Source organism: Mesoplodon bidens, assembly GCF_964165515.1.
Source record: "Mesoplodon bidens genome assembly, chromosome: 4".
Taxonomy (NCBI): Eukaryota; Metazoa; Chordata; class Mammalia; order Artiodactyla; family Ziphiidae; genus Mesoplodon; species Mesoplodon bidens.
Window position 1 is genome coordinate 63,226,542 of NC_138160.1, and position 13,735 is coordinate 63,240,276.

General features: G+C 35.6%; 1 protein-coding gene across 2 annotated transcripts in view; it reads right to left on the bottom strand.

Annotated features, from left to right (window-relative positions):
• Window positions 1-13,735, bottom strand: part of AP3B1 (adaptor related protein complex 3 subunit beta 1) — a 267,388-nt gene that overhangs the window by 97,069 nt on the left and 156,584 nt on the right. For both annotated transcript variants that reach the window (XM_081231538.1, XM_081231537.1), the window contains 3 exons: window positions 8,291-8,477; window positions 7,194-7,324; window positions 1,848-1,959 (listed from right to left, as the gene is read on the bottom strand). In XM_081231538.1, coding sequence (XP_081087664.1) covers window positions 1,848-1,959; window positions 7,194-7,324; window positions 8,291-8,477 — 430 coding nt within the window. The remainder of the gene's footprint in view (window positions 1-1,847; window positions 1,960-7,193; window positions 7,325-8,290; window positions 8,478-13,735) is intronic.

A 13,735-nucleotide genomic window follows, 5' to 3' on the forward strand; every position in this document is an offset into this window, starting at 1 on the left:
CTTTATCATCAGCTTTTACAAAGAGCAAAATTTATTTTACCCAAACTTTACAAAGGCAAAACAAAACTGCTGAATAAAAATATTTTGGGGGCTTCCCTGGTGGCGCAGTGGTTGAGAGTCCGCCTGCCGATGCAGGGGACACGAGTTCGTGCCCCGGCCTGGGAGGATCCCACGTGCCATGGAGTGGCTGGGCCTGTGGACCATGGCCGCTGAGCCTGCGCGTCCGGAGGCTGTGCTCCGCAACGGGAGAGGCCACAACAGTGAGAGGCCCACATACCGCAAAAAAAAAAAAAAAAAAATTTTGAATATCAAAGTTAAGCATATGTACATATTAACTTAGATAAATCGTTTATGCTATAAATAAATAAATAAATAAATAAGAAAGTATAGCATCTAAGTTACTTTCTCATGTTATTACATGGGAGTTCAACATGAATCTGGGTCCAGTTCACTTCAAGCACTGTTTATTTAAATTTTCAAATTAGGAAAATCCTTGAGGAAATTCATTTATCCTCAAGAAGGCATGCTCACTAGAAAAAAACTGGTAACTTCTAATGAGAAAAGTTCTCTCTTTCCTCTGGTAGCCAGAATGGAACTCCTGCCATGACTCCATATTATAAGTACTCAGATAATCCCATGAAAAGCCATAATGTTAATGGAATATTTCAAATATGTATTGAAAAAGGTTAGACTCTAAACAGACAGGAGCTTGTGAATAAATGGGATGGAGACAAATATCTATATGAAACACTCAACTACACAACATATCTTTCTCAATGGTCTATATCATTCCTGAAATTCCATATTTTTTAGCATTAACTCTTTGGATTGAAGTAACTTCCCCCATTTTTCAGCAGATCACCTCAGAAGGTAATGCACCACAGATGAACTTATCAGATACTGAAAACAAAGATTTTGACAGGGGAAACAGAGGAAAAAATGAATGAATTACCTTAAGGTCAGGTAATGGATGACCAAGTAATAGTGAGCAGCCCTGGCTTCCCAAGGAATAAAGGTTTTAAAAGAAAGAGATGTCATTTGGTCTTGGATCAGATAAGTTTACTAGGTTAATTGTTACTAAGAGTATGTAACTCCTATACATACTCTGTTATGCAAATCACTCAGACTTCCAGTGTTGAAGAGACTTAAAAAGCATCTAACTCTACCCCTTCATTTATCAGGTATAGAGAAGGTAAGTGCCTTATTCAATCTGCCTGGCTAAAACTCAGGTCTTCTAGATCCTTCCTGTTTAGTATTTTTTTCATTGCATGTGGTTGCCCTCAATCTTTTTAGCTCTTTGTTTCTTTATAATACACAAGAGATTTATAAATTTTAGCTTTCATGTAGAAGTAAAAGAGTAAAAAATGGATAAGAACAGACTGCTCAAAGTTAAAAATAAACTTTACATTTTAGTGGGGGTTGGCCATAAAGTTCGTTTGGGCTTTTCCATAACATCTTACAGAAAAACCCGAATGAACTTTTTGGCCAACCCAATACAAAAGAAAAGTGACTTTTAAAGGCCCCACTAAAGGCTTATCAAACATAAAATTACATTTTTCAATATGCTAATGAATATCACAGGCAGTGTGGGTTAGAATTCAGAAAAGCATGCGTTCCTGTTTCAATTCTATCATTTATTAGTTGTGGGTCCAAGAGGCAATGTCAAATGAAAAGGTGTTAGAAATTACTTTGAAAACAGTGATATGTAAGTGAAAGGAATTACTGTAATGGTATAAACTTCATTTAAACCAGCTTGTTGAATATTATGTTCTAGGCCTTATTGGTCTATAGGAAGCACAGCATATAAGCTATAGTGAACAATGTTTTTCAATGAATTAAAACCCCACCACTGTCACTGCTGCTCTCAGAAGAGTCCTCCTCCTCCTCCGCAGATTCAGAATAAAATTTCTTATCAGGATTCTCTTTCTTTGCTTTTCCTGCTGGGGTCCATTCTTTTGCCTGATTTAAAAAAAAAAAGTAAAAATGTAAATATCAATGAATTCTCATTAAGGGATTCAGTCTTCAGGTAAACTCAGTCATTCAGAATACTCTGTGAACCCAGAAGGAAGTTTAAAGCCTCAATAGAGAAGGCAACTCTGAGAATCCTGACACTGGTTTGTTCCCCTTTACCCCTAAGCAGAGGAACATAAACTCTCACTCAGAGCCTATTATGTTAGATCAACAACCTTGTTTTAACATATGATTTTAAACACTTGTGTATTTGTTGGTCTACAGAAGATTTAAACTAAAGTAAGATAGTCTAGAAGAGATGAGGGCAATTAGAGGCAGACACAGTAACAGCAGTAAGAAATTCAAGTTCACAGCTTGATACTGAGGTAAAAGAAAAAAAGAAAGAAAATACTTAGTGTAGGCAATAAATAGCCCGTACCATCTCAACAGCCTGAACCCTGGGCTATCTTGGGGTTCTATCAAGACAGAATCTTGGCTTCTGTCTTTCTCTTCTATCCTAAACATCTAATGCATCAAGAAAGCCTATAACCACCACCTTGGTCAGAGCTCTCTCTCTCCCAGATTACAAAAGACTCTAACCGGCTATGTTGTATCTATGCCCACTTCCCATCCCCCATTCCAAGTTGGCTCAACACAGCAGCTAGAATGATTTGATTAACTCCAGTCAAGTCCCTCTTCGTCTGAAATGCTGCAAAAGGCCTCCCATGCACTCAGGAAAAAATGAAGTTCTTACAGCATTCTGCTCAGCCCTACGTGCCTGAGGTCCTCTTGGTCCTCCTGCGGCTGCTCTCCCTCCTGCCCACTCCCCTCCAGCCACTCCCTACAGTGTCTTCAAACACCCCAGGCATGCTCCCCTCTTCAGGCCTTTCCCCAAAGCTGTTCCTACTGCCAATATCCTCCCCCACATGACTTGCATGGCTCATTCCCTCACCTCCTTGAATTCTCTGTACAGATGCCACCTCAGGGAGGACCACTCCACTTAAAATTCCAACCTCCCATGCCTGGTACTTCTGATCTTCCTTTGGTCTAGTCTTTTTTTTTGGTTACAGCACTTATTACTTTCTAACATACTACTGTATACAATTTATATATTTAACTGTCAGTCTATCCCTGCTAGAATGTCAGCTTCTGGAGAGCAGAGATGTTTGAATATTTTGTACACTGATGTATCTTAAATGTGTCTGGCACAATAATCATTAGTTGGGTGATAGCACCTTAAAAACTTTAATACAGTGTATTAAAGTAAAAGAAATTTTTTTCTTAAGTGTGACTGATTCATTAAGAAAAAATTAAATCATGCTTCATACACTCTCTTTTAAAGGGCAAGAAAATGTATATTTTTTTAAAAGGTCAAGAATGGTTAAGACTCATTTATTTATCACACTTTTGAGCTTCTACTATGTGCTAGCCTGCTAGAGTAACATTCTGTTGTAAAGAAATTTATAGTAGGAGAGAGGTTCTTATTCGAGAGGGGTTCTCAGCACTGGATATATGTCAGAATCACCTGAGAATATTTTTAAAAATACTAATACCAACAATAAAAATACTAATACTAAAAAAGCTAATGCTTGGGATTCACTTCCTTAAGATTCTGATTTAATTGGTCTGGTGCAGGTCTGACATAGGTTTGTTTTGTTTAAAGAGCTCCGTATGATTATAGTGTACAGCTAGGTTTGAAAACCACTGATCTAGAGGGCTTATGGGCTTAAGATATGTTGCTTAAAAGGATAAGCTTCAGTAACTTGGAAAACTACTATCTGGACAATAATAGAAAAATAAGTAAAAATTACTCAAATATATTTGAATAAGACACTAACATAAGATCAGCAGTATTCCTTTCTTTTTTTATGTATATTTTAAATGCTCTGTCCTCCAGTTACAAATAAAGATAGTATTCTATAAACAAATTTCTCCTATATTTAGTGAACAGTGAAGTTCGTATTTTTCTTAAATCCAAACAAGTAATATTTTTCTGAAGGCTAGTAAAAAGTGTGTGAGGTCAATTTATAGGAAAAAAATTACTTAATTAGACTATGGCTTTCAGGGTAAGACTGAGTCAACATATAAGGAAAATCAGGCTCCTATGCTCAAAGGGGTATATTATTTTGACATGGCCATGGACATTCATGGAGTTTTAGGTTTTAAAGGGTAAAGACTAACAGTAAAAATATTTTACTTTTTGTTATGGTCTTTTATGACTATGATAATTGTATCATTCTAAGCAAAAGAAATAACAGGGAAAAGAGAAGAGGAAAAGAATAGCAAGGCGCTAATTTGAAAGTTCCTATGTAGGAAAAAATACTGATAGTAACTGATAGTAGATGTGTTTATAAAGCAAAATATTCTTGCTACGCAAAAGACAGTTTTTATGTAACTGGGGAGAAAAGAATTTTCTAGAACTAAGCAAAAAAAAATTATAAAGAATCTTGAAAACTTACTGGTGTCATAAATATATATCATATCTGATATCCTGGCAATGGTAGTATGCAATGCAAAGTGACTTCTAGTGTCAGTGGACTAGGTTTCATGTTTTTGTGTGTGTGTGTGTGGTACGCGGGCGTCTCACTGTTGTGGCCTCTCCCGTTGCGGAGCACAGGCTCCGGACGCACAGGCTCAGCGGCCATGGCTCACAGGCCCAGCCGCTCCGCGGCATGTGGGATCTTCCCGGACCAGGGCACGAACCTGTGTCCCCTGCATCGGCAGGAGGACTTTCAACCACTGCGCCACCAGGGAAGCCCCATGTTGTTTTGATTAAAATATCAGATTATCTAAGCCTAGGCCATTATTCTTACTAAGTTATATTTCATAGTAACAAGATGTGACCCTGTAAGATCACTTTATAGTAAAACTACAACAACACATGTATTACGTGCATGAAATACATTGACGGGACTTTAGAGGGGTGAGGTAGAATGAAAGACTATGTGAACAGTACTTTCTGCATTGTTGCAGCTGCATCTTATAACAAAACTATGTGCATTATTTTTATATTTACTTAAGTCTCTATAGTATAATTTTAAGTCAGTATGTCCAGAGACCAACAGACTGAAACTGTTTTCTGCATGGCATCAATGGAGAGTGACAGTTTTTTCCAACCAAGTTCTATCAATTATAATTATCCTCCATAATAAGCTACCAATTATTAATTTTCACAATGTAGTCAGCAAAATGAAAAATATCAATTTGTATCTGTTGAACTGGACAGGTGAAATGAATATAAGAAAATAGGTTATTTAAGTACTGTCCCTATGAGATAGTTAATGCTTAGAAGAGCACATGAAAATAGAAGCCAGCCAACCAACCAATCTATCAGCCAATATAAGGATACTGCTGAGACCAAATTAAATTGCATGGCATTGTTATTAATTTCTGAGATGATAAACTATTTTTATTTTACTTTTTTTGGTGGATTGGGGCAGCAAGGAGGAAGGATAGGGCAGAAGCGGGGGTAGGATAAAAGGATGATTCGACTTGGACCAAAACATTATGTACCCAACAATGAAAAAGGACAGAACCATAAAAACAACAAACAGACAAAAGAAATTAGGAGAGACAGTATTTCTGTGAAAGAATCATAACAAAGAACATGCTCTTTGTATTCTGGCACCTGACCAAAAGTTTCACAAGTAAGCCACTTTTTTTGAAGAATACTTAAGAGTAGTATGTAGATTTGAGGGGAAATCACCAAACTTAGTTGCAAGGAGGAGTATGCAACTTGTTTTTAATAAGTTTTATAATTAAAAAAATCATCTCTAAATAGAGATAATTTGTCACAGCATGAAAACAGTGGTGTTAAATACTAAGGATAGTACAGATTTGCAAACGAGCTCAAGCTTCCTCTCCTCATGTTGCATAATAAAATGCAGTAAGAGAATGAACAATGGACTCAGATAAGGGTTGGAATCCCAATTCCATCACTTACTAGCTAAGGGAACTTGGGCAATTTACTTAAGTTCTCTGAACCTTGGTTTCATCATCTGCAAAATCGGAATAACAATAACCATCTCTTATAATCATTATGAGGTTTAAACAAGATAATGTTTATAAAACTATCAGAGTATACTCCAGGGTCTGCTAAATGGAGCCTTTATCAGCTATTATCGCTCTTGCCACACTCCAAAGCCAGACAAGTTTGTGTAGTTAAGAGAAACATATTTCTCAAAAGAATCAAATTAAATGGGCATGCCTGGGGAATTCCCTGGCAGTCCAGTGGTTAGGACTTGATGCTTTCATTGCTGTGGCCCAGGTTCGATCCCTGGTTGGGGAACTAAGATCTTGCAAGCTGCGCAGTGTGGCAAAAAAAAAAAAGCTATGCCTATTACAGAGATTCTTCTATTTAAAGTAATATTTTTTTTCCCATTGTATATGGAAAAGTTAGGCACGAAGATTAACTGACTTTCTCATAGGAATTAGTGAGAAAGATGGGTTATCTGAATCCTAGTTCAAAATATGTGTTCTACCAGAAAAGCATCCAGGATGTAATACCTAACTGTTCTTATTTATTAATTCTACTTAAAAAAGAATCAGATATATTTCACATAATCAATCTCTAAAGACAATCAGAAGACCCCTCTCTTTCTCTTGTTTATATAAGAAAGAAAGAGATAATACTAGGAAAGAACACTAATTCTCTTACTTTAGTGGACAACATGTTTTAAAGATCTAGGAAAAGGTTATTTATATAGAAAGCTTTTTTTTTAATGTGAAAGCAACATATTATTCATTTTAATTGTGACCTTGTGTAAGGACATTTTTGGTACACGATGTTTCCTATTTATGTTTAGGCTTCACATAAAAAAGGTTCATCAGAAAATTGAGAAGAACACTTTGTATGGTTTTTCTGGAAGAGACAGCAAAAATGATTTAGAAAACATGAACAGGAAGCTTACGAATCTCTAAACTAAGTAGGAAAAGCTCAACCCAATGAAACTAAATACCTTAGAAATTGAATCTACACAACTGCAAATGCAATGCCACAAATGTGGGTGGCATTGATGCAGGGAATTCCATTCTCTATTTCCTTGAAGAAAAGGAACAGTACATGTACAATGACATAGGAATACTACAATATTTATTTCCCATAGCAGCAAGATATGTCTAACACATTACATTAGAAATACCAGAGCAATTTCCAATCCGCCAAAAAAGCTTTTATATAAAACAATAGGTATTCCAGAATCTCCCACTGCTTGACAAAATTAATTTCAGAAAGGTCAACTTACCAACTCTATTACTTCTACATTTCGAACTGATGGGTCAGGCGCCACCTCTGGCCAATTAGATAATTCCAGGTACCCAGTAGCTTTAGTGTTGAGAGTATGAGACAAAGTGCCAAGCTGGTAATGATCCCTACCTATTAAAATAGAGGAAAATATAAAATAAACAGTATGAGCTGTATATAACAGAGAACAATCCTAATCAGAGCTCAAGGTAATTGGCATATTACCTCAAATGTCAAGGAATAAATATAAACTAGGAAGCTCTTCATAGGTCAAAAAACTGATTTCAGTCCATAGATTACAATAATCTCCCCCATAATGGTCAATAAAAAAGCTAATCAGTCAGTGTGTTTAGAGGTGTTGCTCTGATATGTAGCTTCTCTAAAAATTACTTTACTGTGAATATTAAGAATGACAGCACAGCTAAACAATCCATATACATGTCTTGCCACAAACACATCCAGAATTTTAATAGTTTTCCTACAAAACGGAACTGCTTTTTATCGCTTTACAACATTAAATAAGAAATAATATGAAAACCAAAGTATATAATCAGTTGATTCCCACTGTAATGGCTACTTGTTAAACTGAGAAAATAAACACTCCTTTTAAAATGCTGGGGAAAATAAGTTAACTTCCATCTTTAAAAAGCAAACAAATATAAAGGGATATTTTTATGAAATAATTCTTCCTGGAAAAGCTTATGTTAGTGTACACAGAATATTTATTTAATAACAACTAAGCTAAGGTGAATTATATACTCCTTATTAAACAAAGCTATTTAAAACAGAGATGAAGTCAATGTCTGCAAGAACAACACAGCTTTTATCTATTGTTCAGCCAAATCATCTGGTTAGAATAAAAATAAAATCAGAAGATTGAAATTATTTAGGTAAATAAGGTCTATAAAAACATGAACCACTATAAAGCTTGCGTTGGAGAACAGATGAATGAGTAGAAAGTACACTGTTCTTATATATTTACATATGCTAATCACTTATATTTTCTAAGAGATAAATTTTAAACATGTTAGAAATGGGATATAATGTCGTAATTTTTTAGACAACAAATATTTTGCAGGTATATTCTGATAATAGTACCTTTAAAAGGAGACTCAAGCAGTGGTGCGGGTTTTTGAGCCAGGAATATTTTTTTGGCATATTTACTTAAAGCTCCACTCTTCTTATTCGGAACAATAAGCTGCCTAATAAATCTTGTACGGTCTCTGATGTCGTAGTTTTGATCATACTTGCCGAGATTTAATATGTACTGGGTAAGCAATTTTGTCTGTTGGAAAAAAACAGAACAAGATGAGAACAGTTATTTATGATTATTGATAACTCTGGATAAACATATTTAAAGAGGTAATAAAAATGAATGGTTATGTCAAACAAATGTTGTTCCATAGGGAATATGCATTTCTAACGCTGCAAATGGAATTCTGAAGCCAAAGCACATGTCCTCTTCAGTATTGGGGAGGTGAATGCTGAGTACCGAGAAGCAGCCATGTGCTAGATTATTAAACTGCTGAAGTGGAAAGAAAGGCATCATTAAAAAAATAATCATATATGGCAAACCCGCTGAAGGGTCTACGTGAGAATAATGAATGTGGAAATACAACTAAAAACATGGCACTCAAAACTTAATCGGAAAAATATGCAGGACATCAAAACATCAGAGAGTATTAGGGGGCTGGCAAACTGCTTCTCCTGAGGTGTGTTTTATGAAGAGATACTGTCCCTGGCATAAGCAGTGTCTGCACTCTGACTGCACTCAGTTACTTTACCCTGAATTATGACCCATTAAAGCAGACACATGAATCACTGAACTGGATTACTGCAAATTATTTGCAGTGCATTTAGCTGTTACTTTTTCATAAAAGCGAGCTGCTGATGCCCTCTAAAAACTAGGATAAAAGACTCCTTCCATTTTTTTCCCCATGTTGCTTATAGCCTCTGGTAATATTGGTCATTTATTTATTTATGTTAGGGAACAACTTATTATAGCAGCTTTTACACTATAATAAGATTTCCTAAGTCAATTTCTGAATGTACTACATTAACATACGTTGAGCTAATTTTAATAATAATTAAACCAAAATTGAAATGTTAACAAAATAGGTTTGTATTTTAAACTCCAGTTATTTTATTGAAAAAGCATAATTTTAATTTAGAAGGTTACACACATACAATTCTAACTATAAATAGGATTCATAATACATGGAAAAAATAAACATCTGCATTAGAACATTTTACAGACATTAGAAGTGGATTAAAAAAATAAAATCAATGAAGTCAGGCAAAGCTAAAGATAGTTCTATAACAATAAGCCAAAGTACAGGAATGGTGCGGTAAGCTTTTACAATATTAATTCGTTAAGATAATTGATTTGGATAAAAAGCAACCTTCCTTCAGTAATAATCTATTTAAAAACCATTAACCTAGTTTTACTAAAGGAGAGCTACAAAAAGTACAAGTGAAAAAACTTAATAGAGCTATTCTAAATTTGGTTACCAACTACTGCTATCCACTAATCATTAGACCATGTTGGTTCAACCTCAGATAAGAAAAATTCTATGATTGATTTTTAAGGACGATTAGCAAAATAGTCACCAAATGAGTAATACAGGTCAAAAGGAAGTGTTGTACACTGGACTGTATAATCAGCTTGCTGGGATAACGTGGGAAAAATACACCCAACTGTTAGTTTCCTCAAATGTAGAGTGAGAATCTTTAACTAGGTTAACTCTAAAGTCTATTTTTGAGTGTTGAGATTTAGAATACGGAACTAAAATAAATCAGAAAAAGAAAATAAGTCTATTCATTGAAATAATTTTTTGAGTTAGTGGACTGATTCATCTTGCTTTTATTTCTGATCCCTGAAATTAATGTTTAGGAAATTAAATTATTTCAAAATATTAACAGACACTATTGAAAGTGAGATAGAAAATTTTAAGTAATTAAAATTATGTAATTTCCATAACATGTATTTATTGACTGTAAAACTTGTTTTATTATATTGGTAGGTTATGAAACAGTTCTACCAAAAATGTATTTTCAAAAATAAAATTCTAAAAGATAAACTCATATCCATGTTCAATGATGCATTAAAAACATAAGCAGAATAATTTTCACTCAGATACGTATTTATTCATATACTTTAATCAATTTCTTAGCTCTGTCTATCTCTAAAACCAAATCATTGGTATTTATTTAAAGAACATATTTTTATATGGTCTTATTATTTTTAAATTAAAGAAAATAAAATTGCCTACAATCTTCTTCAAAGCTGAATTTTATGATCACCAATTATGAAAATGTTGACATTTGCAACTTACTCTTCTCTATAGAACATAATTTTTTTTTTTTTGTGGTACGCGGGCCTCTCACTGTTGTGGCCTATCCCGTTGCGGAGCACAGGCTCCGGACGCGCAGGCCCAGCGGCCATGGCTCCGCGGCATGTGGGATCTTCCCGGACCGGGGCACGAACCCATGTCCCCTGCATCGGCAGGCGGACTCTCAACCACTGCGCCACCAGGGAAGCCCGAACATGATATTTTTAATGGAAAAAAAAATGTCTTCTTTACAGATCGAACGAATGATCTGATAAGCACAGAGAAAATTCTGTTGAATACAAGGATATTCTCAATGCTTTCTTTTATGTTAAAATCTGTAAATATTTCAAGCTTAGAGATTTAACTTTCCCACCTCCATTCAATAAAACTATCTTTATGAGATAAAACTTTTAAATAATTCTCTATACTGTAAAAAAAATTTTCATCAAATTTAGATAATGCAAAACCAACTGCCTCCTCGATTTCATTTCATTCTAATACAAAATATAAACTTAACCACAAAAATAGGAGTTCCATCAAAAAAGTCTTCACCATAGTTGAGATACTGCAAATGATAGAACTTCTAAAATAAATTTTTAGCTCTTACCACTTAATTTGTTCAGTTCTTCCTTCGTTTTTATAGGGATACATTTCAATGTCTTCCTGTTTGCAAGATTTGTTTCTAAGAATTGTTATTTGCTAAAATTTTCAAAAGCTGAAGGTTTTTGGTGCTCTACCTGATAAACACTTTAAAGATTTCCAAATGATTTTGAATCAAAATCTAACCAATACACAAAAGTTTCACTTAATCTACTCCTCCACCCACCCGCCCCGGGCAAAAAAGCCAATATAGAACACAGGCTAATTTACAAAGCAGATTTTCATAAAATCACATTTCTAAAATCCCACTGGTCACATGCAGCAAAGAGAATTGCGTATGAGAGTGTGTGGTGTCATGCCTAAGTATGCTTTTTCAATATTAGCTTCATCACAAGAATCCTGTAGTTCAGTTAAACTACACATATCAAATATCAGTAATTTTGACCATTATAGTTTTATTTCACTTGGTAGAATAAGCAGAGTGAGTATGCATGCACCACAACCAATTCCCAAAATATTTCTGTTCCATAGTTTTCTTAATTTAATAAGAATGTTGATTTTACCATGACAACATCCGTTCAGTGAAAGCCACGTTGGGGCTTTTAAATTTACAACAGCATTTACGGTGATTTTGACAGAATAAACTTCCAAAAGCTTTACTTTGATTCCATTTACACTGACAGAAGAAACGTACAAAAGCTTTGAGTAAACATGGTCGAACTATTATTGGAATTAATTGCTTTTCTATTTGAAAACCAGCATCATTCAGGTCCTTTTTCTGCTAATGGAGAAATACATTAACCATTATTGCTTCATTTCTCATATGTGCAAAAGAAAACTTAGAATAAAAAATGAACAGGGCTTCCCTGGTGGCGCAGTGGTTGAGAATCTGCCTGCCGACGCAGGGGAAATGGATTCGAGCCCTGGTCTGGGAAGATCCCACATGCCACGTAGCAACTAGGCCCGTGAGCCACAACTACTGAGCCTGCGCGTCTGGAGCCTGTGCTCCGCAACAAGAGAGGCCGCGATAGTGAGAGGCCCGCGCATCGCGATGAAGAGTGGTCCCCGCTTGCCACAACTAGAGGAAGCCCTCGCACAGAAACGAAGACCCAACACAGCAAAAATAAATTAATAAATTAATAAACTCCTACCCCTAACATCTTAAAAAAAATGAAAATTAAATTTTAAAAAACAGTTATTTGATCTATATGAGATCATGTTTCACAGAGAGACATGTAAACATATTTGGCACCTGTATACATTAAATTGTCATCTTGAGGCTTAGTCTTCCTAAAATACCTCCCAACTTTTTAAGTAGATGCTGATCCTGTTTTAGCAGATTTATATCACTATGATTTTCATGGTGGATGGTAAAAGTTGATGAACATTTTGTGCATGTTAAATAATGATACACAAAAATTCAGTTCTTCATTCTTCATTAAATGTACACTTCAAGTTTTAAGAATTTATTGCTGCTGGATTTATAACAAAATAAAACAATAACTGGCAAATAATAAATAGGTTTTGAGATTTACAGTACACAATAAATGACAAAACTACTGTAGTGAGAGTGCTCTGACCACTCTCTTCAATGGCCTATAGCAAGATTGTTCTGTCTCTATCTCCTGCACATATTTCATCCACAACCAACCTCTAACTTCCCATGTTTTCCTCTTACTCCATCCACTGACAGCTGGGAGCTTCATGCTTTGCACAGGCCATGACACAACTTGCCTGTTGTGTCATCAAGTTACCATCAGATAAAACACTTAAACACTTATGTCACCACCACTGGAAAAGCGAAGGACTTAGCTTTTCATACCTGCCTCATCAGGGCACACTTCATTTTACCAGCACACATCCTTTATGCTGCTCTAAAAGGGAAAGGTTAGTCATGTTGCATCTCAGAAAGGCTGGGAAAAGAAAGTCAAAGTCTTTCCAATTTAAATGTTTCACATTTTAAAATGAAATCTCTGTTCACTGCACTTGTATCTTACAGGTCACTAGACAAAACCATGGCAGAGGTTAGATGTACAACATGGAGGGACTTCCCTGGTGGCTCAGTGATTAAGAATCTGCCTGCCAATGTAGGGGACACAGGTTCGATCCCTGGTCCAGGAAGATCCCACATGCTGCAGAGCAACTAAGCCCGTGTGCCACAACTACTGAAGCCTTCGCGCCCTAGAGCCCGCATGATGCAACTACTGAAGCCCGCGCACCTAGAGCCCGTGCTCCTCAACAAGAGAAGCCACCGCAATGAGAAGCCCGCGCACCACAACACAGAGTAGCCCCTGCTCGCCACAACTAGAGAAAGCTCACACACAGCAACAAAGACCCTATGCAGCCGGAAGAAAACCAAAGAACAACAACAAAAAAACCCAGATGGGATGTTTAACAGTAAATTTAAATGGATTTTATTCATAAAATTATACAAGACAAGCAAAGAGAATAACAAAATGTACCATAAATAACAGAAATACTCAATAGCTTATATATAGCTATGTATTAAATTTTTGTCTTATTATTATTGTGCTGCTTAGATTTAAGGAATCATTTCTGGTACCAACTAATAATGGTCAATGCCATCCAGACACTATTTACACCAATTACT